The sequence below is a fragment of the Pieris rapae genome, chromosome 15 (genome assembly GCF_905147795.1).
Source record: "Pieris rapae chromosome 15, ilPieRapa1.1, whole genome shotgun sequence".
In the NCBI taxonomy this organism is placed as follows: Eukaryota; Metazoa; Arthropoda; class Insecta; order Lepidoptera; family Pieridae; genus Pieris; species Pieris rapae.
The window spans coordinates 5,092,604-5,120,259 of NC_059523.1; the positions used below are offsets into that span (position 1 = coordinate 5,092,604).

The 27,656-nt window shown below is 33.1% G+C and overlaps 1 protein-coding gene across 4 annotated transcripts in view; it reads left to right on the forward strand.

Annotated features, from left to right (window-relative positions):
- The window catches only part of LOC110992270 (dachshund homolog 2), a 135,053-nt gene that overhangs the window by 74,827 nt on the left and 32,570 nt on the right, over positions 1-27,656 (forward strand). For all 4 annotated transcript variants that reach the window (XM_022258019.2, XM_022258020.2, XM_022258021.2 and 1 more), the window contains 3 exons: positions 15,680-15,750; positions 16,229-16,483; positions 20,265-20,486. In XM_022258019.2, the coding sequence (XP_022113711.2) occupies positions 15,680-15,750; positions 16,229-16,483; positions 20,265-20,486 (548 nt within the window). The remainder of the gene's footprint in view (positions 1-15,679; positions 15,751-16,228; positions 16,484-20,264; positions 20,487-27,656) is intronic.

Sequence of the window (27,656 nt, forward strand, 5' to 3'; positions counted from 1 at the left end):
ACGCCGTCGTTACATATTATGTAACCACCTGACACATCCCCGCCTTTCTTCCGGCATATTGTCTTTGGTAAATGCAGGCATTCTAAGTAGCTTGCATTAAAGGCCTAACACGAGATAAAAATTCAATATTTACGTAAGAAAATGCCTTAAGAACATTTATGTGATTGAATCTTCCACCATTAATTTCAGTGAAGATCAAACGAAGACCGAGGGTGATATTTATCAAGGATATTGCGAATTATTTTAATCAAATCAAATTCCCTCCATTGTAAACAAATGCTTTTGATTAATGAGACGCGCGACAGAGCTTCTCGCTGTGATAAAACACCCGAGCAAAAGGCAAAATTAATGGTCATAAAATGAACTCTTGTATCCGCGAGATAAAGATGCTGAATGCTTATATAATTTTTCTTGCTTCCGATTTGAAATATGATTGCGTTGATCGCATCTGGTGACTCTACATTTACTCAGCAGCTTCTGTTCGCATCTCTGTTGACGCTTAGAGATATTTTGATTGTCATCGCGCAATGCCATTAATAATGGCGACTTTTGATTTTCAGGCTAATATGCGAAGGGCGTTGTTAAAGGGTGCCGAGGCAGGCCCTCGGAATACCTCCCGAGTTTGTCACCGATGTGGTCGTACTGGCATTTTATGAAGCTCTTTGTACTTTGCCCTTTTACGGTTGAAACTATTCGGATAGTTCCGTTGGTGAACCGAACTATGTATTGCATTTGCTTTGTCTTGTTGGAATTTGGTTTTAGTTTTAAAATACAGCCTAAAATATAAAATCCATTTTTGAATTATAAAAGTTTTGTTCTAAATTCAAAATCCGCACAATGTGATTGCTTTCTGGATAGGGAGGCGTCTAACATTGTTATACAAGTTGCAGAGTCAGCCTATATTAATCTGGATCCGGCGCCTGACAGCACAAGTCAAATTTCTCATCAAAAATAAGAATTAATGGTGAACAGCATTAATCATTAGCTCGCAAACGGCACGAGGTGTCTGTATCCCATTATTTTGCATTACTAATGATATGTACACAACGATAAGGGATGCTTTATAAAAACTCACGATGTATCGCTTATCTCCATCGATTTTATGTCTTACATTGCGCCTGTAATGAGGTCTTTTTTGTGATTTTTGAAACTTGTTTAACGTGTTCATTGTACTACTAGTTGAATAACATGTAGCACTGATATTTACCGTGAATTTAATTAGAATTATATCTACGTTAGTTGCCAGAATACACTTACAAAACTTTTTAATTCAATTATTTAATCGATTTAAATGTTCTTTTCCGGTATGAATAAACAAAAACTTTAATCCTGTAATTAGATAAGTCAGTAGTAGGTAATAATCCTCAACAAATAAGCTCATCTTATTAGAACTTGTCAATCAGGTAGCACATGCGATCCACAAATTGGGTAAGGTAATCAATTAGGATCCTTCACTCAATAATTTTTAATAAGTTTGTAAACTAATTACTTCCTCTCCAATAGGCGTGACTAGGCTATTTCTAGAAGTCCACAAAAGTGGTTGACAGAAGGTGTCACCTCTCCTTTAATTACACACTGGCCTCATTCCTTCGCGCCCTATTAGTACGCATCAATCAATGTTGCCAATACCTATTTTTTACCCCGGCTCGAGTGTTTTTCCCTTGCCTTTTTGTTTACGGAGATTTTTTAAGTGGGGAATAATTTGATGAGGTCTGCCACCCGACTGCGTTGGACGCGGGCGATACTCATTTGTCATCGTCTTGTCATTTATGCATTTCTTTTGAACAGTTGTATCGCTAAAGTAATTATGTAAGTTTTTAGCCGGCTTTTTCCATTTGCTCGAGAACTCTTCGGTATATTGATCAACTCGGATGCTTTTTATTTGGTGATTACATTCCACCATATTAATTACCTTAGTTTTTTGCGACTTTAATTACAGTTAAATCTGTGTATTAAGACGGGCCGTTTTTTCATGAAAATGTATAGCTGCAAGGGTGTGGCAGCATCGGCTGGAATTTAAAATAGAATATTATGCAATACTCGGCAATATTTTTTGTATATCCGATGAATGTTTAGTCTTCCAGCCGAATTGGTGAAACGATCGCTTTGCAATCTAAAATACTACGATATTTCTAAGCCATATTATTGCCACGATTCGTTCGAGTAGCGCTATTTCGTTTTTTGGTTTCGGTTTATTTTGATTATAAGTATTAGCGAAGCTTTGTATGTAGACTGGGTAAAGTCAAAATAATGAGCCATATACAGTTGCAGAAATATTGTCGAAATACAAATATTTCAGCTTTTTTATGTTATATTTTCTGAATATAGTCGGCAATTATCTAGCCACGTATTTCATCATAAGTATATCCCGTGTAAGGCTGTTATAAGAGTTCACTAAATTATATGTATTAATTTGTAAATGATACTTGAATTAAACATCAACTTTACCTTTCTTTAAGCCATTTTATTAGTACATAAATTACTTTATAACAAAAAGGTACAATATTTTAACATAATTTTGATTCATTTGATTACCGAAACCGCAAAACTATGAATATGAAATCAGCACGTCATAATAATGAACATCGATGGGGTAAATCAAATATGTGAATGTACAGATCAAAAGAATTCATTACAATGTGTAAATCACAATTTGCATGTGGCGCATATCATGAATATGCATTTGAAGCTCGAGTTTGAACATTCAGTGCCTTGTTTACTGCGAACTGTGCACTCGAACGAAGGAACAGTCTGTAGTTTAGAAAATAGGGTGAATATCTATCTGTACCACAATTTCTATATTTTTTATCTCCGCATTCAGGATTAATTATTATATAACTGTTTAAAAAATACATTAATAATTCTATTTATGTTATAAATGTTCTACATGGTAAAGTTTCTATGTTTTATTCACAGAAGTTAATTTAAATAAACTTGAGATTTGTTAATTTTTAAAGATATAAAAATAGTAAATTACAAATTAAATTAATGTTTAGCAAAAAAATCGCCCCTTTACGAAAAAAATAAGCCTTAGATGTCTGTATGTTTCATGATCATTAACAATCTAATATGCAAGGTCGACCTCCTTCGGTCTCGGTGCTGGAAATACACCGTCGACTTCTTGGGTCTAAGGCAAGCGGTTTCCCTCATTATGATTTCCTTCACCGTTCTAGCGAATGTCAAGCACATAGACAGAAAGTCCATTGGTGCACAGCCGGGGATCAAACCTACGATGAAAGTCGCACGCTGAAACATAGGCTAACATAGAACTTTAATACCAATTACAATGATAAATTGTGTGACAAATATTACCATTTAACTTCGTATTTTTAACATATCCTATATTAATTAGATAGATGTACATTCCAGTAGGTGTAAGCGGTCGTATATCAATCGCTGACTGCGCAAACTGGACACTTGTATTCGCTTTCTGACCTTTCCCCGGTCTGTTATGCAAATCTCGGCGGGAATTAAACGCGAATAAAAAGTATTACTCTGTGTTTACTCGCTGACTTTGCGCCAGTTGTGAGTCGAGTGTGAGCGCGCATAAATTCGCTTTTAAAATTGTTAGACGTTAATATTTAAAGTAATCCCACCAAAAATTGGTTTAATCGTTTTAGTGTGACCATTTTCGCGGGATGATACAACCTCCTTCGTTTTTGATTGATAAAAAAAATCTGTGCAAACACAATAAAAAGTATTTTAGCTAAGTGATGAACTAAATTTTCCTATATTATATATATCTTATATATAATTAAAAACAAGAATGAATTTGAGTAACCTTCAAATACGAGTAAACAAATATCCTAGCCATGTGATAATCGTAAAAACTACCAAAAGAATTTTTGTACACTTTCACATGTACATAGGGACATTACTGAGAAAGGCTTAAGTGTATATTTTATTCAACTTTTATATAAATTGACTCAAATATTATGTTGCAATAAATGTTTCCGTTGCTGAAGCTAGTTTACTCCATATTTGCAGATGCAATGCCCTTCTTTTTTTAAATAATTATAAGGAGACCGGTATATTTGCCTGTTTTCTTGACAAGGCTACAGACAACGGAGTAGGTATAGATAATTAAATGGATTTACGATTGAAGCTCATATAATCTGTATAATTGAATTAAGCTAATTTTCATACGTGTAAGTCACATCCACAGACTTCATTGTAACTATGCTTACGAATGCCACTTCTTTGCGTAAGTAAGACAAAATCGCATTATGGAAAAACTAGAACAAGCTAATAAGGGTTAATGGTTTTAAATAGAAATATTCCTTTAATATTTTCTTGTATAACTAGATTTAGTTATATTTATCTTTGTATGAACGTAAAGTAAGAAAACAAAAATGTTAAAGAAAATTCATGACATATCACGCAAGGGTATATTCACATTCATACAAACTTTTTATGTCTAGACCTCAGACTTTTGTACCATGATCATTGCCATTGTCTGTCAGTCAATCTAATAGGCAAGTAGGTAATCAGCCTTCTGTGCACGCCGTCGACTTTTTGGGTCTTAGGCAAGCCGGTTTCTAACGATGTTTTCTTCACCGTTTGAGCAAGTGTCACTGTTCGTCGATCGTCGTTCCTCTTTATGTTCCTATTACAGTCGAAATATTAATTTACGTCCATAAACTCGATTGCGATTCGCTCATCAACGTAAAAGGTTATACAAGTAAAAAAGTTGAAAATTGAAATAAATAATTGATCGTAGATAAATAAGGGTCATATTCGCATCGTACGGGTTAAATAACCATTCAACCCTACAACCACAAATCAAATGTTTTGATAGCGCGGTATTAACGAGACAATTTGATTGCGGACATATCCGCGGCAAATTGCTTCTAAATTATATTTTCTGTTTACTTTCTGCCAAACCCGTGATGATACAGACATGATGTTCACAACGTTAATTGTCTTAATCAATGTGTTTATTCATATTGTGTAAACAAATATGTTAAAATAATAGATTTTGACTTATGCTGTATCATTAGAGGGAAGGAATTGTGTTAAATATCGATTTCATCCACAACTCGCAACACTAAGCTCTAGTGGTTAATAACTAGAAAACTTATACAAAATGTTCTGGTCACTATGTCACAGAGTATATAGAAAAAAAGTGCTTGCGTACAAAGTAGGTACACATATCAGAAGTGAAACTTCTTTGTAAATTAATTATTACTAAAGTAATTGCTCCAATAGATGATAATGTGTATATAATCACTCCATGTATTTGCGTATCTATATTCACACTGTATACGTGCTAATGATTATATAAAATATAAATAAAAAAAATATCCTTTTACTGCACAAGACGTTGTGCGACAGAATTGCCATCTAAAGTTATAATATGTAACTAATAAACGAATACCTGTATCTACTTTTATTTAATAGACACCAAAGAGTTAACTCAAACAACCGATATTTGTGCAGCTTTTAATACATACTTTTCTACCATAGGGCTGAAACTAGCTAATGAAATACCAACACAATTTCACACTAATTTTACATTAGCACTTCCTCAAAGTCTTAATGCTGAATTATCTAACTTCAGTCCATGCACAACACTTGAAATAACAAATATAATAAAAACACTAGACGCAAATTGCAGTACTGGAATAGATGGAATCAATACTAAAACCATAAAATGCATTATCAATGATCTCTCTGAATATCTCTCGGTCTGCTTTAATAAGCTGCTGCATAAAGGTGAATTTCCGGATTCTCTAAAGAAAGCCAAAGTTACTCCTATTTATAAATCAGGCAGTAAAACTGACCCCGGCAATTACAGACCAATATCCATTCTACCTTCAATTTCAAAAATATTAGAAAAAATTATTTATTCAAGACTTGATACTTACTTACAAACTAACAATTTTATTTTTAAACGCCAATATGGTTTTAGATCAAAAAGCAGCACTTTATCAGCCACAGTCGATCTTATCAGTCATATAAAGGAAAACATTGACTCTAAAAAAATGGCGCTGGGTGTCTTTATAGATTTGAAAAAAGCGTTTGATACCGTAAGCCACAATCTATTGCTTAAAAAATTAGATCGTATAGGAATAAAAGGTTGTGCGCTAAAATTATTCAAATCTTATCTATCAAACAGAACCCAGATAGTCAAAATAGGTAATGCTCAAAGCTCAGAAATACCAGTAACATGCGGCGTCCCACAAGGGTCTATACTGGGTCCACTGTTATTTTTAATATATATTAATAACATTCACGAGCTCGGTTTACATGGCCAAATCACTCTCTACGCTGATGACACCTGCTTATTTTATTTCGGTATAAATATCCAGACTATGGTTGCTCGAGCTCAGTCAGACCTAAATTCTCTATATTCTTGGTTTCAACAAAATCTGCTAACCATAAATATCTCAAAAACATCTTATGTAATATTCAGAGCAAAAAATAAAATCATTCCTATGTTTCAACCGTTAAAAGTTCAAGACGTTGAAATCACTAACAAAAAATGGGAAAAATATCTGGGTCTTAGAATAGATACATATTTAAAGTGGAACTTTCATATATCACACATAATTACCAAACTAAAATCACTTATAGGCAGATTTTGGTCAATATCAAAATGTATTCCTCAATCCGTACGTCATTTAATTTATAATTGTTTAGTCAAGCCACATTTCATATATCTAATTGAAATATGGGGTACGGCATGTAAAAACATAATTTCTAACTTACAAACACTACAAAATAAATTAATAAAATCATTATTTAGATACAATTTTTTAACACCGACTAATAAAATCTACCAAGAAACCAAAATTATGACAATTAAACAACTGTATGTATATAGCACCTGTATTTTGATAAAAAAAATTTTAAATAACTCTATCCATAGTTGCTTGTCGTTTAAAAAAAATCAAACACACAACGACACGCAATACTCGTCGAGCGAGTTTGCTTATCTTACCGAAGCCGCGTACAAATTATTTGAAGAAATCTATTAGGTATGAGGGTGTGCAATTATTTAACCAATTACCATCTCAAATTCGCAATATTGGAGTGTTTGACAAATTCAAAAAGGCATTAAAGATGCATGTTAGAATGAACATAGCTGACTAAAATTGTTACGGCTAATGGCGACGTGTATCTCGCTCGTATATAATATATACATATTAATATTAAGTTTCTCATGTAAATAAAATATTTCTGTTTTGTAATGAGAAATAAAGTTCTTTAAACATTACTTTTATCGAAAAGAAAGCTGCACATCTTCCTGACGCTTATATTATTATATATATATATGTATATTTGATCCGTAAAAAAATTACCCTCATGCGCCTAAAGAAGTTTCACAAAAATATGGGTGAGCTGATGTTGGCGTGGAATTCAAATATTATCTACATTTAACAAGAGGTTGTTATACAGAACAATGTAATGCCCATAAAAAATATAAATTTAGATAATCAATGAAAATGAATGTATTTATATCGTCAATTCAAAAGCGTAACTGTGTTGAGTACGGTTTTTTTAAATCAAAAGCATGTTGCGTTATTGACGTTCGAAATTTAAAAACTCGTGAGTGAATTGGAATCTGTCATCTTAACAATCGAATAGTTGAATCATTAAACTGATAAAACGAATTTTTATATGTATTATATGTAAAAACATCGAAAATCATAGGTAATCTTCGTTTCTTAACGCGGTATATTTAAAGGCCCAAAAATTTATAAAAGTAATGATATCTACGAGTATTCATTAAAGTCATTGTCAAAGACTTTTATAGCTGATCCGATATTATCAATAGGTGTTAGTTTTATCAATGCATTGAACAATACTATGATGGATGGGCTGCGGGACTCTGACATAATGATGGGACATCTGAGAGTTATTATCTTTTTTCTCGTCTTTTTGTCTTAATGATTTTGAATATTAAAAATAATTTAGTTAAAATTTATCTTGGCTAAGTTTGGTTTAAAAAAATAGTTTAATCGTATATATATATCTTATATAGGGATTTAGCTTTACAGTTTAGTAGTAGCGTCCTGGCTTGGATTTTTCGTACTCTTGGCTTTGACGGCATATTTCCACCATTATCAATCGGCCTATCTCCAACCAACCACAACAACAACTGTGGTGCGACAGTGACAATTACAGCAAGAGTTAGAAGTGTAATATAATTTATAGTCAGAAACTCAGGACTGAACCCACTAGAACAAAAATCACTCAAGAATGTTTTTCGGTGCTACACATTAGAATTCTAAGAATATCCAGCAACAATGTAATAACATAATACATCAAATTAAAATCAGTGTCTAAACGTCATCTGGCTGCGCCTGGTCCACGACAGACACAAGTGGAACCGGATGGAAGAGGCTTAGTTCAACGGTGGACAAACGAAAACCTGACAATGTAATATATATTAATTAAATAAATAAATGATGGTTATTTTTTAGGATTCATATAAATGCATCCATATAAACTTCAATGTTTTTTTCAATTCAATTCAAATTCAATCCATATAAAATTCAACTTCATAATAAAGTTCTGCAAAGCTTAAAAAATATTAAAGCCTTTCTGAGCCTTACCTTAAGCCTTTATGAATAACATTATATTCGTTTGTTCGATATTAAATAACACACAAATAAAATAGTTCTACTTATTAATAGACACACTATTTCTACGCAAAGATTGTGGTTACAAGAAATGACATCCACTACAATGATGTGACTAGACCCACCGAAAGAAACCGCTAAACAAAATAAATTTGATTTACTTTGACGAGCACCACTCATGCAGCTTACGGATAAGGAAGGGTTTGTCTCTTTGTATTATCGAAGGAATTGGACTGGAAGCCTGCTGATGCATGTAAATTCTCTGTGGTTATCACATGCCGAAGCCGTATTTATGCAATCTGTGGTCACTATCGTTCTAGTGTTACATCGCAAAAAATCTACTCCCCAGGTATCAGTGAAATTAAACATTATCAAAAAACATTACTATTACACTTAATTGTGTCCCTAAAAAGTTCGGGGCTACGAATCGTAGAAGCAATTTTGCATAATTATCCAACATTGCGCCGGGAGACAGGCGACGCGATGGCGCTTAAATCCTAATAACATCGTACGGGCCCAATCGGAATCTCGTTACCGTAGTGTAATCTGCTTTCAACAAATACGACGTTATTTCATTAAATTTTAGAACTACCCGCTATAATTAATTCGCTTTGTTTCAAACACTTTTCGGAAAACCTGACCTAAACTTCGTAGCCATTGTAACAAAATGAACAAGCAATCAAATAAAAAATCATTTATTTCATTACATGAATAAATATGAACAAAAAAAAAATATTTACATTAAATGATTCTAATTTTACATTTACTGCCAGTTCTCAAATCAAGGGCGTAGAACGGATGAGAAGAACTGGCGATATACTTTTACCACAATGTTTGTAAGGAGCTGCAGCCATTACACCATGTTCCATATGACATCTTCATAATAAAGAATAATAAAATAAATTTAAAACAAAGATTTGTCCTCTATCAGCAGGAGGCATGGTGAAATAGTAACACGCAAGTCGTTCATCATCACAGATTCACCAGCGACAACTTAAATCTCCTCACGTACTTCTAATATCGTAATGAGCTTCGGAGACATATTTTATTTTCTTCCCGACAGATTTTATATTTCATTTCACGTTTCATAAGCGAAATTTGCGTGTCCCTCTTTGCATTTGGCAAGCGTAATGCCTCGGTCGCTTAGTGCACTTTTATTACGGTATTAAGTGACGTAATTTTTCCATATTATATTATTCAAATTTAAATAACTGTCTCCGGTTTCCCCCGCGAGGTCCCGCTGCCGATTTCTTTGTCGCCCCTGAATTTGGTTGTTTACGATTTCTCTTTTGTTCAAGAACAACATGTCTATAGAGTCTCTTTATTGAGGTATCTTATTTTTCTCTTTCTTCTCTTTCTCTTTATTCTGTCATGATTAATGAAATCATAGATTGTAAACTAATATATAATAACAAATATAAATGAAAAATGTTGAATACGTTTATTGTTTAAATAAATATTAATATATAAGTCATTTGGTATATTTAGACTCCAACCTTTATATTAGTATACCTTTATGTAGATAAATACAGTTAAGACTAAAATAATAATATTTAAACGACGGAAAGCCGTACAAAAAAATAATAACAATTTCATGACGACTCCTTGCATTTACTATTCTGAAACTGAAGAAGTTAGTAGGCCGCAATTTTTACAAATGACATCGTGACGTTTATGCGAAGGGTGCGCCCAACAAGTCATCATGTTACTTTTTTCCCATTATTCCGCGATTTTATTTTTGATGCTACTTAAATCGAGACAAAACTTTTACAAATTTGACATCTTAAGGGACAAGCAGTCCCTTATATATAACATATTTATTATATATTATTTTTTTAATCATCTATCATATATTATATATGAGATCAATTTCCTAATTATAATATATTGTTGAAACAACTGGTGTCTAGAAATCACGTCCCCTTTAGATGTATTCGAATTAAGACAAAACATAAAGTAAGAAACTTGTTGTTTTGCGAAATCCCCTTACCATGTTGTTTTCTTTATAATTTATTCTATTCCTCCCCTACACATTGGCCGCTGATATTTTTTATTCGATTAGTAAACCCCTAAGGTGTTTTTAGCCTTTTTTCGCTCGATTTTCTTCGAAGCTTTGTTGACTATTCGAGGGTTACTTTCTTACTGTGGATGAAAAGTTTATTTGTTTTTGATATTGCATATTTTTCGGCAGTCTCAACGTTTCTTATGATGTTTCATTAAACTGTTTGGTACCTTTTATTTAAGTTACATTATCGATTGTACGTTTAATTTTCTTATGTATCAAAATACAGTTACATTATTTATGTTTAAATGTATTTAATTTGTTAAGTTATGTATCAAATCAAATACTCAATTAAAAATATAGTATTGTCTTTTACTAACATAATTTTTACACATTTAAAGAAAACTTATTTTAATGGATCGAATTTATGTATCATTATAAACTTATAATTACTTTACATAATTTTTTCCCGACGTTACGCGTGTTTTGTGAGTGGTCACGGTGTCTGAAGACAAAGGGCGTTGAATGTCAAAAAGTATCACAGATGTAGAAAAAGATATATTAACTGTATTTATTCCCGCGAAGTTTATGATATTACATAGATTCAATCCGTTAAAAATATCTAAAACCTATAATTAGAACACTGCAAAACGTCATAATTAAAATTAATGAATGTTTCACTCGTAAGCAATATTAGATTTCTTAGGGAGAAACACAAATTGGGATGAGATCGAATCCTCAAACCGCTACTTACACACTCGATTTGTTCGTAAAGGTGGCGGGGGAAGAACTTTTTGATGGATCGGACGGAGTTTGTTTTGCATGTGAGTGATATGTCTGAAATAATAAATGTTGAGGCGTCGACGTCCCCATCACCCCCGGGAGGGGCTAAAGCGATTTTTGATTTGGGTGTCAAGCAAATGTTTTACGCTGGGAGTGGATTTCATTTTCTTGATACGCGTTTTGATACATAATAACGGCAGTGCTATCAAAAGCTTCGTTTAATACTTCCTCTAATCAGATTATGCATACAAGAATGGTTCGTAGCGTTAGTGCGGTATTAGGCTGTATGAGCGGTTCAGAATTAACTAATCAGCGTACATTGGCTCGATGGTAGATTGCATCGTATTGTCCGAGCTCGTGGCCCCGGAATATCTGTTTAGGCCACTGCTCGTCCTGTAATGGCAGTGGTTTACGTTAACTAAGTTAACTTTCATTATCCATACACATTCATGTTGATAGTTAATGATATCGATTCATTATGGCTTTTGTAATTTGAAAATGGAATAGCTACGTGTTCCGATAAAAAGGTGTTGCGTTCGGCGTATTACTGCTTAATAATAATAATAATTTATTTCAAGAATATGGTACAAAATGTTAAGGTGGTACAATCGTAAGTCGTTCGCATATTCTGCCACACACAGTGGTGCGCAAATTTACCTTAGTTTACATTTTACATTATCAGTTACTTTATTAAATTTGTATCAATTACAATGTCTCACGCAAATAATCATTTATTGATTGGTACATTTTTTCCAAAAGTAATGCACTAAGTCGCTTTTTAAAGACTCTAGTCGGAAGATCTTTTAATTCTTTCGGTAATTTATTAAAAACTTTAATTGCCATACAAAAGGTGTTTTTCCGAAACAGTTCTAAATTCATTTTTGGCACAGCCAATTTCTCCCCATGTCTGCTTCTAACTTCGACTTAAAAATATGTATATTTCTTTGCATGAATAAGGATATAATGATTGTATAGCATTGCTTTCGTTCTAGGGATGATAAAATTAGGTAATCATTAAATAATGTAAGAATCATAAACCAGGGACGGATTTACATAAAGAGCCGCTCTCCCCAAGTGGCCGTCGCGATTTTTTCTTCGTCAAGCGACGTTTCTACACCAATTTACAATTTGACAAGTAAATGAATAATATTTCCCGATATCTGACTGCTGCTCCTGGCAGTTGGGGAGAATATTCATTAATTTTCCAGGAAAATCAGTGTATCATTTCCATTAATTAACCTACATCTAATAAACCGAAACCCCACCGGTTTACGCGTATCGTGTGGTGGTTGCGATTTCGTTTTTATCCCGGGTTCAATTGGCGAGTATTTTTTATAATCGTGATTTTCAACTAAATTTCCAGCGAATATAATAAAACTTATAATAAAGCTGCGAGAGCAGTGTTTGCTTAATGGTTTCAGCGTGCCACTCTTATCCCTGAGATCGTTGGTTCGATCCTCGGCTGTGCACCAATTTAATTTCTATGAGCGCATTTTTGCAGTGCGCAACGTTCTTTCAAACAGTTAATACTTTTAAACATCGTGAGGAAACTGACATACCACAGCTGATCACCTTTTTGCCTATTAAATTCTATGATAAAACACATACAGAAATCTGAGGCTAAGCACTAAAAAAAAGGTTGGGGCTACACTGATTCATTCAACACAAAAACTATTGTTATCTTATATTTATCCAGAAAAACTATATTTTATCGTTTATAAAATAGGAAATGAGTGTAATAAAAACACGAAACAATTATAATGATTAATCTTTGAAGCCATCTCCATTTTTAATATAACACATTGTGAATGTCATCCATCACATTAACGGTATAATGATAAAAATAAAAGGAAGATGAAATAATTTATTGCTTTATTGATATAGGCGTTATCTTTTGTCCGATCGTAATGATTTAGTTTCTTTTGAATGCCTGAGCTCATTAAAATTCGATTCAAAACGAATTGATTTGTCAAATAAATAATTTAAACTTTTTTTCTTTGACGCTTTGATCTTGCCAATTTGTGGGAAAGATATCAAAGATATAAAGTATTATTAACATATTAATAGCGGCGGAAATGAAAAATATATTAAATTCAGTCGGAGCTCCGTGACTCGTCAAAGTACGAAACGACTCCATTTTGAGGGTTCAAATGTAGTGTAATTTTCAAGTAGAGCTTTTTAATAATATTAAAAACAGGTGGTATTTCTGATGATTATATTAACATAGTATATAATAATGTAATGTTTATAAAACATTACAATCAAATATTCCTTACAGAAGATTAGCTTAACTTATATTATAAATAGAAGAAAATTGTTAATTTGAAATGTAAAAACCATTTTTTTATATACCGTATAGGCTTTTTTGAATAATTAACAACAAATTTTAAAATATATTATATTTTTTACTATATATATATGTATATAAATAACGATTTGAAAGTATCTTTGGCCTTTAAGTGAACTAACTTATAATATTACATTTCATATCAATAGGTGAAAGTATTTTTTTATTATGATATCATACACCACTACCAGAAATAGAATAAATCTTGACTCTCTGTTTGTCACATTACTCTGTAATCCACAAAAGGGTTCCAAGGCTTAAAACAGCCACTTATTATGTATGTTACATTTCACTTTCAGACGTCATTTATATTCAAATGCTCAAAAGGCATTACTGGGCAAAAATTCTAGAATTAACCCCTTTGAAATGAGCGAAATTGGTTGCGGAAAAATTTTCATCTCTCATATATTAAACTTTTATGTGTAATAATGAATTATTCATTACCTTAGAAGACAATTAGAAATTGCACTCAGGTTATTGAGAGTGTCAGTAATTTTATATTTGACGATGGTCGATATTCAAGAAGAAAACTAGTATAGTAAGAAACGTAGTGTTTTATAAAACATTGTATGGTCATAGAAACAAAAAGGCTTTAATTATAAAACAAGTATTTTATTCTATTAGACTGAAATAATTTACGTAACATATCATAATGTATGTAATCAATTATTTTCATAGGTTTATAATATATTACCGTGTTTTATTAATTTACACTGGCATTAAAATACGAATGAGCATAAAATACTAAAATTAGGACCACTGTCTGATAGCGACGTGCATCTTGAACGTATATTAAGTTTCTTACGTAAAAAAATATTTTGTAATGAGAAATAGACGTTGTTATTAAGTACCTAATACAATAGAATCCAGCTGGGACCTTTGATTTTGGTCAATATAACCGGTTGGTTTAAACGATGTCGTAAACGGTATTGACAAATTCTTACTAAACTTAACTCATTTATTAATAGACCTAAACATATTTAAAAGGCCGGCAACGCACTCGCGAGCCCTCTAGCATCGAGAGTGTCCATGGGCGGCGGTATCACTTAACATCAGATGAGCCTCCTGGCCGTTTGCCCCCTGTTCTATAAAAAAAAATATTTCGTTACGATATGATACGGTAGCTAATAATTCATAATCAAAAGAATTAGGGTCCGCATCCGAACAAAATTACATGCAGCGTCTTCAACAAAGAAACTCAGCGGGGTTCTATGATATTATACTTTTTCCTTTGACTTGCACAGTAGGCAGTATGCTTTATGGTTTTCAAATGATACTGTTAGCATTGAGATTTGCGTGGTAGCGTGACCGATTTATTGCCGATGCAACATAACGAGATCCTGACATATCCATTCATTAATAATATCAATTAATGTTTGCGTGTTTCATAGTTTTTTATCCGTTGATCGGCGGGTGTTTATTGATTAAAAATTATTGTTGAAATGTGAGTATGTTTAATTTATGAGTTTCACTTTAAATGTGGAAAGTTATGTTATGGATGTTGAGATCTTGTTGAAGTTAATTTTCTGTTTAATGTTGTTAGTAGTGTTTTGTTGTCGACTTTAGGCATTATTACACAGATGTTAATGATAACTGATATTTGAGTCGTAAATCGGGATATAAAATTTGGCGGAATAATTTTGCTCTACTAATAAACCATTAAAACAAAAAATAAAAACCACGGTCTGATCGCGCGGAGTTTTTAATGTATTTAAAAAATGAGTATTATTACTATCACAAAAACTATATAACGAAAAAACGTACTTTATTTTTATTACCATTCAACGCAAAAAATATTTTCGGAAAAAAAAATCTGAGTATGATTATGCTTTCATAAATATGACACTGACACAAAGTTATTTGGCGTCGACCAATCGCTTTAAAAAACGGTTAATAATTTGATGTATTTTATTATCATCATATAAAGTTTTAATAATTTAAAACTGTCTTTTGTTACAGGCTACGAGACGAGCGAGGCGACATTGAACGCGTTATTGCGATGGACAAAGCCCGCGAAGGTTCACATAATGGTGAGTAACAACATCAAGCTGTAATAGTACATACGTCCTTATATATAAAGAGAAATCAATAATAATATTTTTATAGATTGACTACAATATTCACCGGACGTTTAGGTAAAATACAAAATTCCACCTCGACATCCGGCGTTCCATTTCTAAGTGTTTTAAATGCAGTTTTTGTCACGCAACAATTAGGGTATTGGTTTTTCTATAAAAAAAACTAATAACATTTATGTTTCATACAGGTATAAAGGTTTTTAATGATATAATTAGACAGACTGGCGCCGTAACGCGTTACGTAACGAAGCGGTTTACCCTCGGAACTTATCACTTCAAAAGTACAATGTCATAACCCTAAATGTTGCATACCACAAAAATATAATTTTCTCCCTGGATTTACTGTTATTTTACGCAAATAATCAGGACGGGAAGAATTTACTTCCCATTCCTAGACAAGACTACTTAAACAAGCCAACAATTGTAACAGGTTCATCGCCAGGCCATAGTCCTGTTCTCAACCTATCAAAGTCAGGCTCCGGGGACCGGGAAAGGTCTGACCGTGAACGGGGTGAGAGGGGCGAAGGCTCAGCTAGTGGCAGGAGCTCAGCTGCTTCCCGCCGGACGCCTCAGCCTCCCCGGCTCTCTTCTGCAGCTACAGCACCATCTCCAAGATCACATACGGACGAGAGCGATGCTGCCCTTTCTGACCAGGACGACCATAACGTTAAAGACGAAGACGAAGGTATGTTTTCAAAGTGGTTGCGTTTGTAAGATAACAATTACCCTTGTAAGCTATCTTTTTTAATAAAAAAAATTTGACCAGTGTTGGTTACTTGAGCTTGACCTTACAACATCGCTGAGGTTGCTGTACCGATAGATTTTTAAATATTGAATTGGGTTGTGCGGTAAAGAAATTAGTATTCTTTAGGTCCAAAATTCGAGCATTGAAAGGCACAAAAGGCTGACTACCCATATTAAGATAATAAAGAACATGAAATATATTGAAATCAAATTCCAAGGTCGTAGCGCCTTTTTTATTTTTTACTAAGAATATGCTAGATTACAAAGTCAATGTATAGTATAAAATCTCATCAGGTTTTCAATAACATGTAAGTGAAATTACTGCGTAAACGCTTTAAAATTCTCAAGCAATTGTAGTAAGAAAATTATCAACCATAAAACTTCTCTCTCTTTTATTTTAGAACGCAACATTGCAATATAAGTTTATGTCTATCGCTTCAATTAAAACGGTGACTGATCGTTCCGTTTCTCTGTTAAAAAGCTACTGAAGCATAATATGGGAAATGGAAGAAACAATCGTGATTATAGAGTAATAAAAATATTCCCATGTCTATTTTTACACTTCACGTATATTTTAATGGCTCCAATGACTTAGACCGAGGTCTATTATCTACTTAATCTATGTTTTTTTTGGCGTAAATTTGTCCGTAAAGATGACACTGTCAACTTGTACGAGCATAGAGTATAAACTTTAGTTAGCAAGGGAAATTTTAAATTTCAATTACGAAGAGCTGAGGTTTGACAGAAGGCTAATTAAAAAAATATATTATTACTTAAACTGATACAGAAAGTTTAACTATAGTTATAATATATAATAATATATAATATATATATAGAAAAATAAGTTTTGCTATAGCAAAACTTTTTTTTCTATATCGCGTTTCTTCTTTCAGTGAAATGCTGCTATGGTAGTTAAAAATTGGTTAGGCAGACATGACCAACGTTATTATCCTTACCCATCAAGTAAAATCATCGAACATTATATTAAATTACTAAAACATTTAGCTTTCTATAAGTTTTTGCAGATTTAGACTTAAATACTAGTTATCACTTAGATCATCAATCAAAAGATTTAATGCAACGTCACGAATTCATCAGATAGTAATTTAAAGTGTTATTAATGTAAAATGTTATGATTAAAGAAAGTAATAATATTGCGAGTGTTATTGAAAATTCACTTTTAACAATTTAACAAAATATTAACTACTACCGTCCTAAATCTAAATATTTTATATCGTCCTTAGACGCGTTTTTTACTTCCGTATGTCAAAATCATTTGACAATCAGACTTAACGATAATCTCGTAAAATTGTACCCACATATTTTAATTACAAAAGCGTCACTAAGAGGTACATGTTTAACAATTTAAAAAGGATTAGAAGCCCGTCCCGCCGTAGCTACTTCTATAAATTAAATGTTGCATTAAACGCGTTTTAATAGTTATCTATTTTAATAATAAATTACGGAATTCATCGTTGTAATGCAAAACAATGATCGATGAGTGTAAATACTCGAAGAGTACAATAGGTAAATTAAGTGAAACAATAACGTTTGTGTACTCAAGTTATTGCAGATTGTACACAAAATACTTGAAAACGTGGGAACTACTTAACGGTCACTGGGGTTAGATTCTTATTTTAAAAATTATTCATTAATGACATTGATATAAATTATGCATACATTTTACAAACATTAAAATTCTTCTTTTAAAAAGTATTCATGATTTAAAGATCATTGTAACATCTATAATGATATTGTGGAGAAATTCTTTTCAATAATTGAATGTTATTAAAAAATTGTTAATGAATCATTAATGAAACAAGGACAAAATTATATGTTTAAATTTTTAATCTCACTTGAGTTATGACAATTCGTGAATTTTATATGATTATGTAATTAATATAATATGACTTTAAAAATAACCGTTTAATCAAAGTCGCGGGAATAAAATAACGTTTAGACGATGGTTATTTCGAAAACCTAATTAAAAAATAGGGCGAAATAATAATTAAAGACGAGTGAAATGCTAAAATCATATTTATTTATAATTAATTTCAATCCGTGCGCGATGATCACGATGTAAAATAAAAAAGCTTTTCGACCGTGTCATTCAACTTTGATCTCTGTCTGGACCTATATTAACTCCTTCTTTCAACCACACCTTTCCAAACTTAATCACACCTAAGATTATAAAGGCGTACATTTCATTTTCAACTCAATATTAATCACAATAGAGTTCATTTTCCAAGTATTGGGTTAGTCGGAATTTTGTTAATTGGTCTTATTAGGCAGAATATGTTGTGACAACTGGGAAAGTGCTATCGTGAACATCGACAATGACGAAACGATGTTGTCTTCATTATATGATGAGCGTTCACTATCTTGTCAGTTAAATTAAATGTATCGATAGATTACTTTTGACCGTGAGAGAATTCAATTGGTTTTTTGTATGCTTTGTATTTACACTTCTCAGACGCGGTTCTATTTATTTCTAAAGAGTATACAAAAGTTAACCGCCATTTCTAATATACTCAATGTAAACTACGCCTTATTAAATTTACAAGCAGATTTAAAATTATCCCTTATTTCTAAGTATTTTTCATATGGAATCAATGTAAATATATTTAATCGAATCATGTTGGAAACAATTTCTTTATCGTAGATCATTCATTATATTGGAATAATGTACTATCAGAAAACACTATATTAAAAAAAATAAAACCTAACATTTTTTTGTTAAAAATACATAATTTTTTCAACAAAAAAAAATTCAGTTCATTTAGGTTTTTATTCTTTTTCATACTCTTATGGAATATACTAAGCAAGTTATTAAATAAATGAATCTTAACAGCTAAATTACATATTGAATGTTCTGTCCTTATCGCTCAGCATCATTTTGAATCTAAAGAAACAAGAAAATATTTGTCATCGTATGGACTTACACGATACGTAGATAAAATGAAGATATACCTTGCCATTGATTTTGCTGATGGTACATGCAAATGGGCTCGCATCAAAGCCTAGAGCCACGCGATTACCATGTTCAGTGCAGTTATAATTGCAATATGAATGTATGCAACGAGCTCCTAATGGCTGTGCACAGTTCTATTATAATACAAGATTCATACAATAAGAAGAAGAATGTCTTAGGTTTTGTTTGAAATGTGACGCCTGGAACTTACCGGATGGCCACTTCCTCCTTGTGACCTGTTGAGGTTTCTATATAACATAATTGTTTAGCTTATAAGCTCATCCAAGACACACGCCACTTAGAATAAAAAAAAACTTACCAGACGAGGCTAGTCTATGGCACCGGCGTGGATTTCTTTTCTCACATAAATATGATTACTGTCAAATGTAATAATGTTGTCAAGATAAAAAAGATAATTTGCACAGTGATCCCACGATGGTTCATTCGCAGACTCTATTACCTTATGAAAAATTATATACTTTTTACTAATCTAAAATGATACTTGAAAATGCAATATTATCATTATTATAGTAAAAGCAATTTCACTATCAAGGTGTCGTTTAAGCTCGGGGTATTAAAATTTCATTTAAGATAGATGACTAATGTCCAAACATATAATTGGACACAAAATAAACACTTTCTATGTGAATTCTTGTGCCATTAGCAGACATATTTCTGTGTTACACTGTCAGTTCTCACTCAGTTTTATTATGAATCAAACGTTCTTTGAAAATAAAAATCTTTTATCCAGGAGGCGATATAAGCGACGGAGAAAGAGATCTACAATCGGCGAATTCACCAGCCCCAGTGAGCTATGCACCTCAATCAGGCTCCCCACCTTCGGTGCCGGTAGACCCATCAGCAGACACCCTGGTCTCATCGACAGAAACCCTCCTAAGAAACATACAAGGGCTTCTTAAAGTTGCTGCTGACAATGCCCGCCAACAGGAGAGACAAATTAGTTATGAGAAAGGTAAGCCCCAAACTGATCAATTATTATTTAATGATTTATCGTCGAATAAATGAATCATTAACACTTTTCTTTTCATTAAGCTTTTACAAGAATTCAAATAAATTTATTTTTGGATAAAATCTTTTAAATGTATGCGAAATGTATGTATTAGTTAATTCCTATAATTAAAATGTAACTTGTACAAAATATGATAGGACTTTATTATGTTCTGAACAAAAATAACTAAAACTCTATAAACGGTATAAGTGTTGTATTTTCTTAAATTATTTTTAATTAGCACACCAAGGAAACAAGTTTCTAATAAATGCACAGATAAATCATAAATGACACAAAATCATAGGCTTACAGCTATATTTTGCATATTTTGTTTAGTATAAACTGTCGTCAAATCTTATCTTCTAAGTACGTATTTAGTACGTAGTACATTGATATTACCTCTTTACCTACAATGAATACATTGGTTGCCATAGTTACGGATTCAAGTCAATGTCATTCTTTTTCACAGAAATTTTGAATTCAGTATTTGGTATGGAATGTATGGAGGCTTAGGCGTTGATTATAAAAAGACTAGTTTAACAATATAAAGTATGGAGACAGTGTGAATTCAAATAAGCACAGCACAGCTTCGTGCCTTTTGCAAATATCCGTAGAACAGATGCGTCTGAGTTATAGCCCAGCCCACTATCATTACATACGATTCCATTCGGACAGCATAATTGTTTAATTGATATTTCTGCGAGTTATTTATACACGTCATTCCGTTTTCCCCACGAGAAATCTTCGTGCGCTATGCCTGTCGAAACTGTACCTCGTTGAGACCCCCATTACTATCTCAACAACAGCTATGATTGTTACCTGCAATCTAAACCATTGTTAAATCCTCGCAGCTTATAATATTCCAATATTAAAATAACACCTGCACGAATTCAAGCACGCCCAAAGAAAAACGAAACACAATTCTTATAAAATTCATAAAAATACAGAGGAGAAAACTCGCGGTTGGAGTCATCATCTAAACTTGAATATCAATATTGCGCCTCAAGCCAATTGTATTAATAAACAAAACAAAATGGGAAATAATAATGCTATGGGCCAACAAAAGGTTCCATTTCTCCCCTGACATGTTAGCGAATGCTAAACGAATAACCCTCTAAGCATACTGTTTTAAGATTGTAAATCGCCTGTCTTTAGACAAAACCCGTAATTTTGTTATTACGATAATAAAATCATTGTTGATGAAACATTTTTACAAATTCATGTATCTGCTGATCCATACCGTTGATTTTTATAGAAATTACAGCAATCACTCTTGTGGTTCGCTTAGCTGAATTGATAGGTTTAGCCAGTGCTTTTTTGTTGGCGCTCACGCCAGTCTTATATATGGCAAGGTCATTGGAACGATGAGGTCAACTTTTTTCTCCAACAACTGTCGACCGTCATGAAACGTTTCTGAACAAACATCATATCATCGCCCTCCTGTTGCTAGCAAATAGGAGATCACTATCTAGACACATTCGCTGGCAATTTTTACACTAGACATGCAGAGTGGGTGTCGTACAGACAAATGTGTCTCGCATTCACTGCGTTATCAGATAACCGCGAGGAGGGTTGTTTGAAAGGCATTCTATGATAAAACTTGTCGATTTGAAAGTGTCAACAGACTCACAATGAATTGTAAATTGCGCCCATTTCGACTAGACTTCAGAAAATTTGAAAAAGATCTCGCATTTTTATATCCAAACTGAATCTGGATTCCACTAAATAACCTTGCAGTCTGATTGGAAATGGTCTTAAAGTATCGATATCTCGTGCGATACGATGCATTTCTTCGACTTAAAATGTTCACCCCTGAAAAAAGTAAACACAGGTAACACACAGAATCGTTCCGATTGCAATCATCGCGACATAAATCTGCTTCGGCTTCTCTTTAATCCTTTATCCCTGTTAACTCTTACCGCTTAGTTTATTTCTGAACCGTTCTGGTCTTGTTACGCTTTTATACACCTCTTTTGTTTTACAACTATCAGTTTTTGTTAAGCTAAGTGCTGTTCAATGGACAAATGGCACATGCGCAAGTAGATACGGCAGTATTTTATGGGGTCGGTAATAAAGGGAATTCCACTTCCATATCAAGAGATAGCCAGCGTAGCTCGTAGTAGGCAGACGCGATTATATTACTACGTTAGTTTCCTTTTAGCGCATTAAATACAAATAATTAATAGAAGCTTATTTTAGTCCAACCAATTTAGACTTTTCACCTTTAGGTGGAGTTTACGCTTGATTATTAATAGTTGTTATAAATATGTATGGTACTGTTATGATTCGAGAGAATCGCAATGTTGCGGGGGAAACAAGCCATCAATAATATGGAAGTGACCGATCGAACAAACACAAACTGGTCAATGATAAAAACTGATGAGCAAATAAACAGACAGGACTTGTGTACTCAGCTAATGGATTCAATTGATATGAAAGCTTTTACAATACTGACGGGACAGACGCTATTACGTTGTGGTGAAATTAAATTAGTGACAATTTGCGATTCCCTTTTTATTTAACGTAAAGCGGTATTGCTTCATAAGTTAATATGATTAAAGGCTTCCTCTTCCTATTATTGCATAAATTATGCGTAGCTTCGAAGAAAGTAAAGGAATGGTTCTATTGTAATGCTGTGCTATATCGTAAGTTAGGTGCGCAATGCAAACAACCGCCTCCAGGCAACTAACGAGCCACTGCGCTCACTAAAGATGCCTGCGCGCAGATAGACCGAACGATGCATTGTTGCCGCTCCGCGCTAGCTTTCGCACCATTGTGCTTTAGGTGTTCCACAAAAATCACTTTATTCAATCTCTGTTTGTTTACCTCAAGTCGACGAGATGAGTTATTGCTTTTACGTGCTATCAGAAATATAGCTATATTCAAGAGCTGTCCATACAATGTGATGATCATTCAAGACGACAAGTCTTTTCAATAGGCTATAAGTGATGTGTGGTTTACGTACCACTTGTTCATACGTAAACAATAAGTGACATTAAACACCATTAGCGTAAGGATATTAAAATGCCATTCCTGCAAAGTAGATAGGTGACATCAGACGGCCATATTGGATTACTTGCGCGTGTTGCTCGGGTTACAGTGCGCACGCGACTCGACCACACGCATGCCACGCCATCTAGTGGCCTCGGTATGAACACTGAACATGACATACTGTGTATGTCGACAGCCCCTGTTTGAATAATCATTGTTGAGTTCGAGTCTAGTTTCATAAGCAATGCTAAAATGATTATTGAAATGTTCTATGAAATACGATCAACGTATTCAAATCTCTCGTTACACAACCATAAATTTTCTAAGGTAGCTCAAATATGAATCCTGTGAGCAACAACCTAAGAAACTCCCTGAGGATCTCGGAGTGAACACCAAGAGCAGTGTCATATGTGCGAATTACCGAAATTTTGATTTTGCACTTTGCTGTGTTACAATAAGGCAACATATCCATTGCGTCATCGCGAGTTACGTCGTTATCAAATTCCGATTATAACAAAGGGGTAAAGTGAGACAATCGTAAAGTTTAATAATAATTACATTCTCAACTCTCCTCCCAGTTTGTGCACAATAATTAACCGCTCGGAATTACTTAGTCGAAATAATTCAATATGACGTACGCCGAATTACTCGTAATGTGAAATGACTTTATTGAATAGTGACTGAGATTTATACGTATAAAAAATTGAAATATACTTGTTCCTAACAGTTTTTGAAGGAACATAAATAAAAACTAATCAACTTTTTATAATAAAATAATCCTCTCAACCAACAAAGTAATAAAAATATAGAAAACTAAACAAAAATTAAAAAGTTTCGTTCATATTGCCTTTAATGCTGGCAGAGAGAGAAAAACACCAACTTACCTGTATTGTCTACCAAACCCCTTACATATTTAAATATAGGGTTACTGTCTATACATTAGAATATGAACACTACCACTAAAAAAATACTCTTGTGTATCTTAATCGCTAGCAGCACTTCTTCGTTGATCCATTCTAGACTTTACAGGTCTTAGGTCTATGGGCCCCAAAAGTTCTAATATTGTTTCGCTTTTTTTAAACTTGCCTTATAAATTCGATCTTACAACTTCTTGTGGCCTAAGTTTACTTGATTCGACTCCCATTTTATTGTATCTCCTTGTACTTATCACGATTATTTCCATGGATTTGATCATCGTTAATATTTAAGCGACATAAACCTCGGTTAAGGAGTTATTTCAGGACAAACGTAACTAGGCCTATGAATGCAAAATATTTGTATACCGGAAGAGGTCTTTTAGTATGGTTTTATACGTCTCTTTGGGGTGAAACAAGACCCTTGTAATTTACATACGGAATTACTATCCCCAGTGATATGCTTGTTACATGTGTTTATTATATTATGAAATTATGAGTACCCGCGCCTTTATATGTTCATGTTTTTTGATATGTGATCGCTTTTTCGTACCGGTTTTAGTATAGAGTTGTTCAGTGGTTAACCGGTATGTTTCAGACTAAGATTCTTTACAATTGAACTGCATTTTCAAAGACCGATAACACACCTGCGAGTTCAATAGGATTATAGGTGTCCAGAGATGCCAATCATTCTTTTAAGCACTAATAATATATTACAGAACGACTTTGCAACAACCAAAAAACGCTATTCCAAATACTTTCTATACTAAATATTGCCCTCTTTATTTATTGCCCCCCCCCCCCTAAAGATTCTCTTGTTCAAATACAAGATATAACCATTAAAACACCACCTCACATTATTTTTCATTAAACCGTATTCCTAATTTCAATACAGAGGGAAAAATCGTAATATAAGTCATAGCATGCAGCTGGACCACCGTGGGAATATAAATCTGTTTTATATGCAGTTAAATTTTAAGCTAATAAGAGAAAAAAATTACCAGAACCGCAGAACATAACACAAGGAACAACTAATGAAAGCTTAGAAGCATTCGCATAAATCTCTTTTACATTTTTAATACCAATATCCGAGGGGAAAAATGAAACGACACAGATCTTATTTGAATGCGGGTCTGTGGATATTTTTGTATTATCTATGGTCCTGGAGCTGTTAATGAGTTCAAAGTATGGCTATGTAACAATGGATTTATCTATATAGCGTTACAACCCTAAAAATACGACATATGTCAGAAGGCTGAGCTACTAAAAGAATGCATTCTGTGGCCAAGGCCCATATAGGGTTGTAGCCATTGTAATCTATGGTCTTGGATACGGACTTAGATTTAAACAACGAAATGGCTCGCATTGCAGGCTTTGATATCTCTTTTGTAGCTATGCCTTTTCGTATCGTATCGAATCTGAAGGAGTCGTGTATACTCATTAAAATAATACACGGCTACCGGATAATCTTATCCACTGTGTTTCGATCGCAGATTGGGTGCGCGTGCGTCGATAACATAGAGTTATTTCGTTGCACGCTCGCTTTTATTTTTATATTCGAATTCTTGGCGACATCTTCATTATTTGTTCTTAAAGTATGGCCGTAAAGATTCTATTTATCTTTTAAGAATAATTTTTAAAAAGTTGTGATAAAATAGTTTTTAGGCGTAAACTATTGTTATACTATTCTTTATATTTATCACATAGGATCTGCACATAAACAATAATATTCAAATAAATTAAACAGAGTTTATATTAATAAGCATCGACAGTTACATTATACAGATAACGCAAATTGTAGCGTAGATAATAAACAACATATTTTTACCTTACAACCACTTTCCATGAGAGATGAAATCTCCATAAAATGTATGCGAAGAACGTTCTAAATTTCACACATAATAAAGTGGAACAATTCTTATGATTATTAGCGTAGAGACTGCGGGAATAATCCTCCGCAGTGACATCCTGTGACATAAGCCGGAAAAATCTAATAACAATAAAATAAAATTGCCAGTTTGTAAATTTAAAAGCAAAGGGAAGAAAATTCGTTTTTCCGTGCCATGACAGCCATTATCGTTACTTTGAATTTCCCTCACAAGCACGTGAATTAACTTGATGGATTTACAATATACATTTATGTTTATTTCATTTTAGATATTTCGAAATTTGTCGCTTGTTAATGTGTCGCGTTAATCTTAATACAGGAATAAATGATGTGTAGAAAGATATTAAAATATTTTTGCCAGCAAATTTTGAATAATTGCGTGATTAAAATTTATCAAAAACTTTTACTGCATTTTAATGGTGCTACTATTATTGAAAGCGAAAAAACTGTGTTAAATGTAAGTTAATACATGTTTTATATGTTTTACTAAACAGTAATTCATATATTACTTCGAACACAGTTATTCGTATTACAAGTCACAAAAATCATTTGATTATTTGTATGTAGAATCCGTCCAAGCCAAACTTTAAAGGAAACCTGAAAAGTTTATTCGAGGGTCCTTCAAGAAAAGAGCGTACCAATTCTTAAAAGGCCGGCAACGCACTCGCGAGCCTTCTGGCATTGAGTGTCCATGGGCGGCAGTATCACTTAACATCAGATGAGCCTCCTGCCCGTTTGCTATTCTATAAAAAAGTTATACAATCCAATATTTTTACTAATTAAATTCACATCGCCCATAACTTCCTTATCCGTATTTTAAACGTCTCAACAGGAACCGAGGGGATACCATTGTTTTCAATTTCAAATGGTCGCATTCACCTTAACGCGCTTAAATTATTTTGTCAGTTTTGAGTCGTAAATTTTACGCAGACTTTAATTGTAATTTTAACTGCTCAACTTACAGGCGGGAAAATATGTCTTAATTCGCCAGTGACTTATGTTCAATGTGCATAATATCTGGGGGAATGGTATTGTTTATAGCTTTTTATTGTAAAATGGCTACAATTATTTATTTAAATTTATCAATATAGTTTTTCCTTTCCCTTACGTGTAAATAGCGTAAATTAGATCATATTTGATGGTAATGTATCTGTTTTGAATCTTTAGATTTTACTTTATTTTATATTTTTTATAGTAACGTGTTATGTTGAGTTTTTTTGTTCATTATTTTTCATTTATTGTATTCCTCACTCTGTTGGTATTTCTTTTTCTTTGTTTAACGTAGGGGTTGCCTGGAAGAAATTCCTTGTAAGCTATAAGGCCGCCCGTGGCCTTTAACTT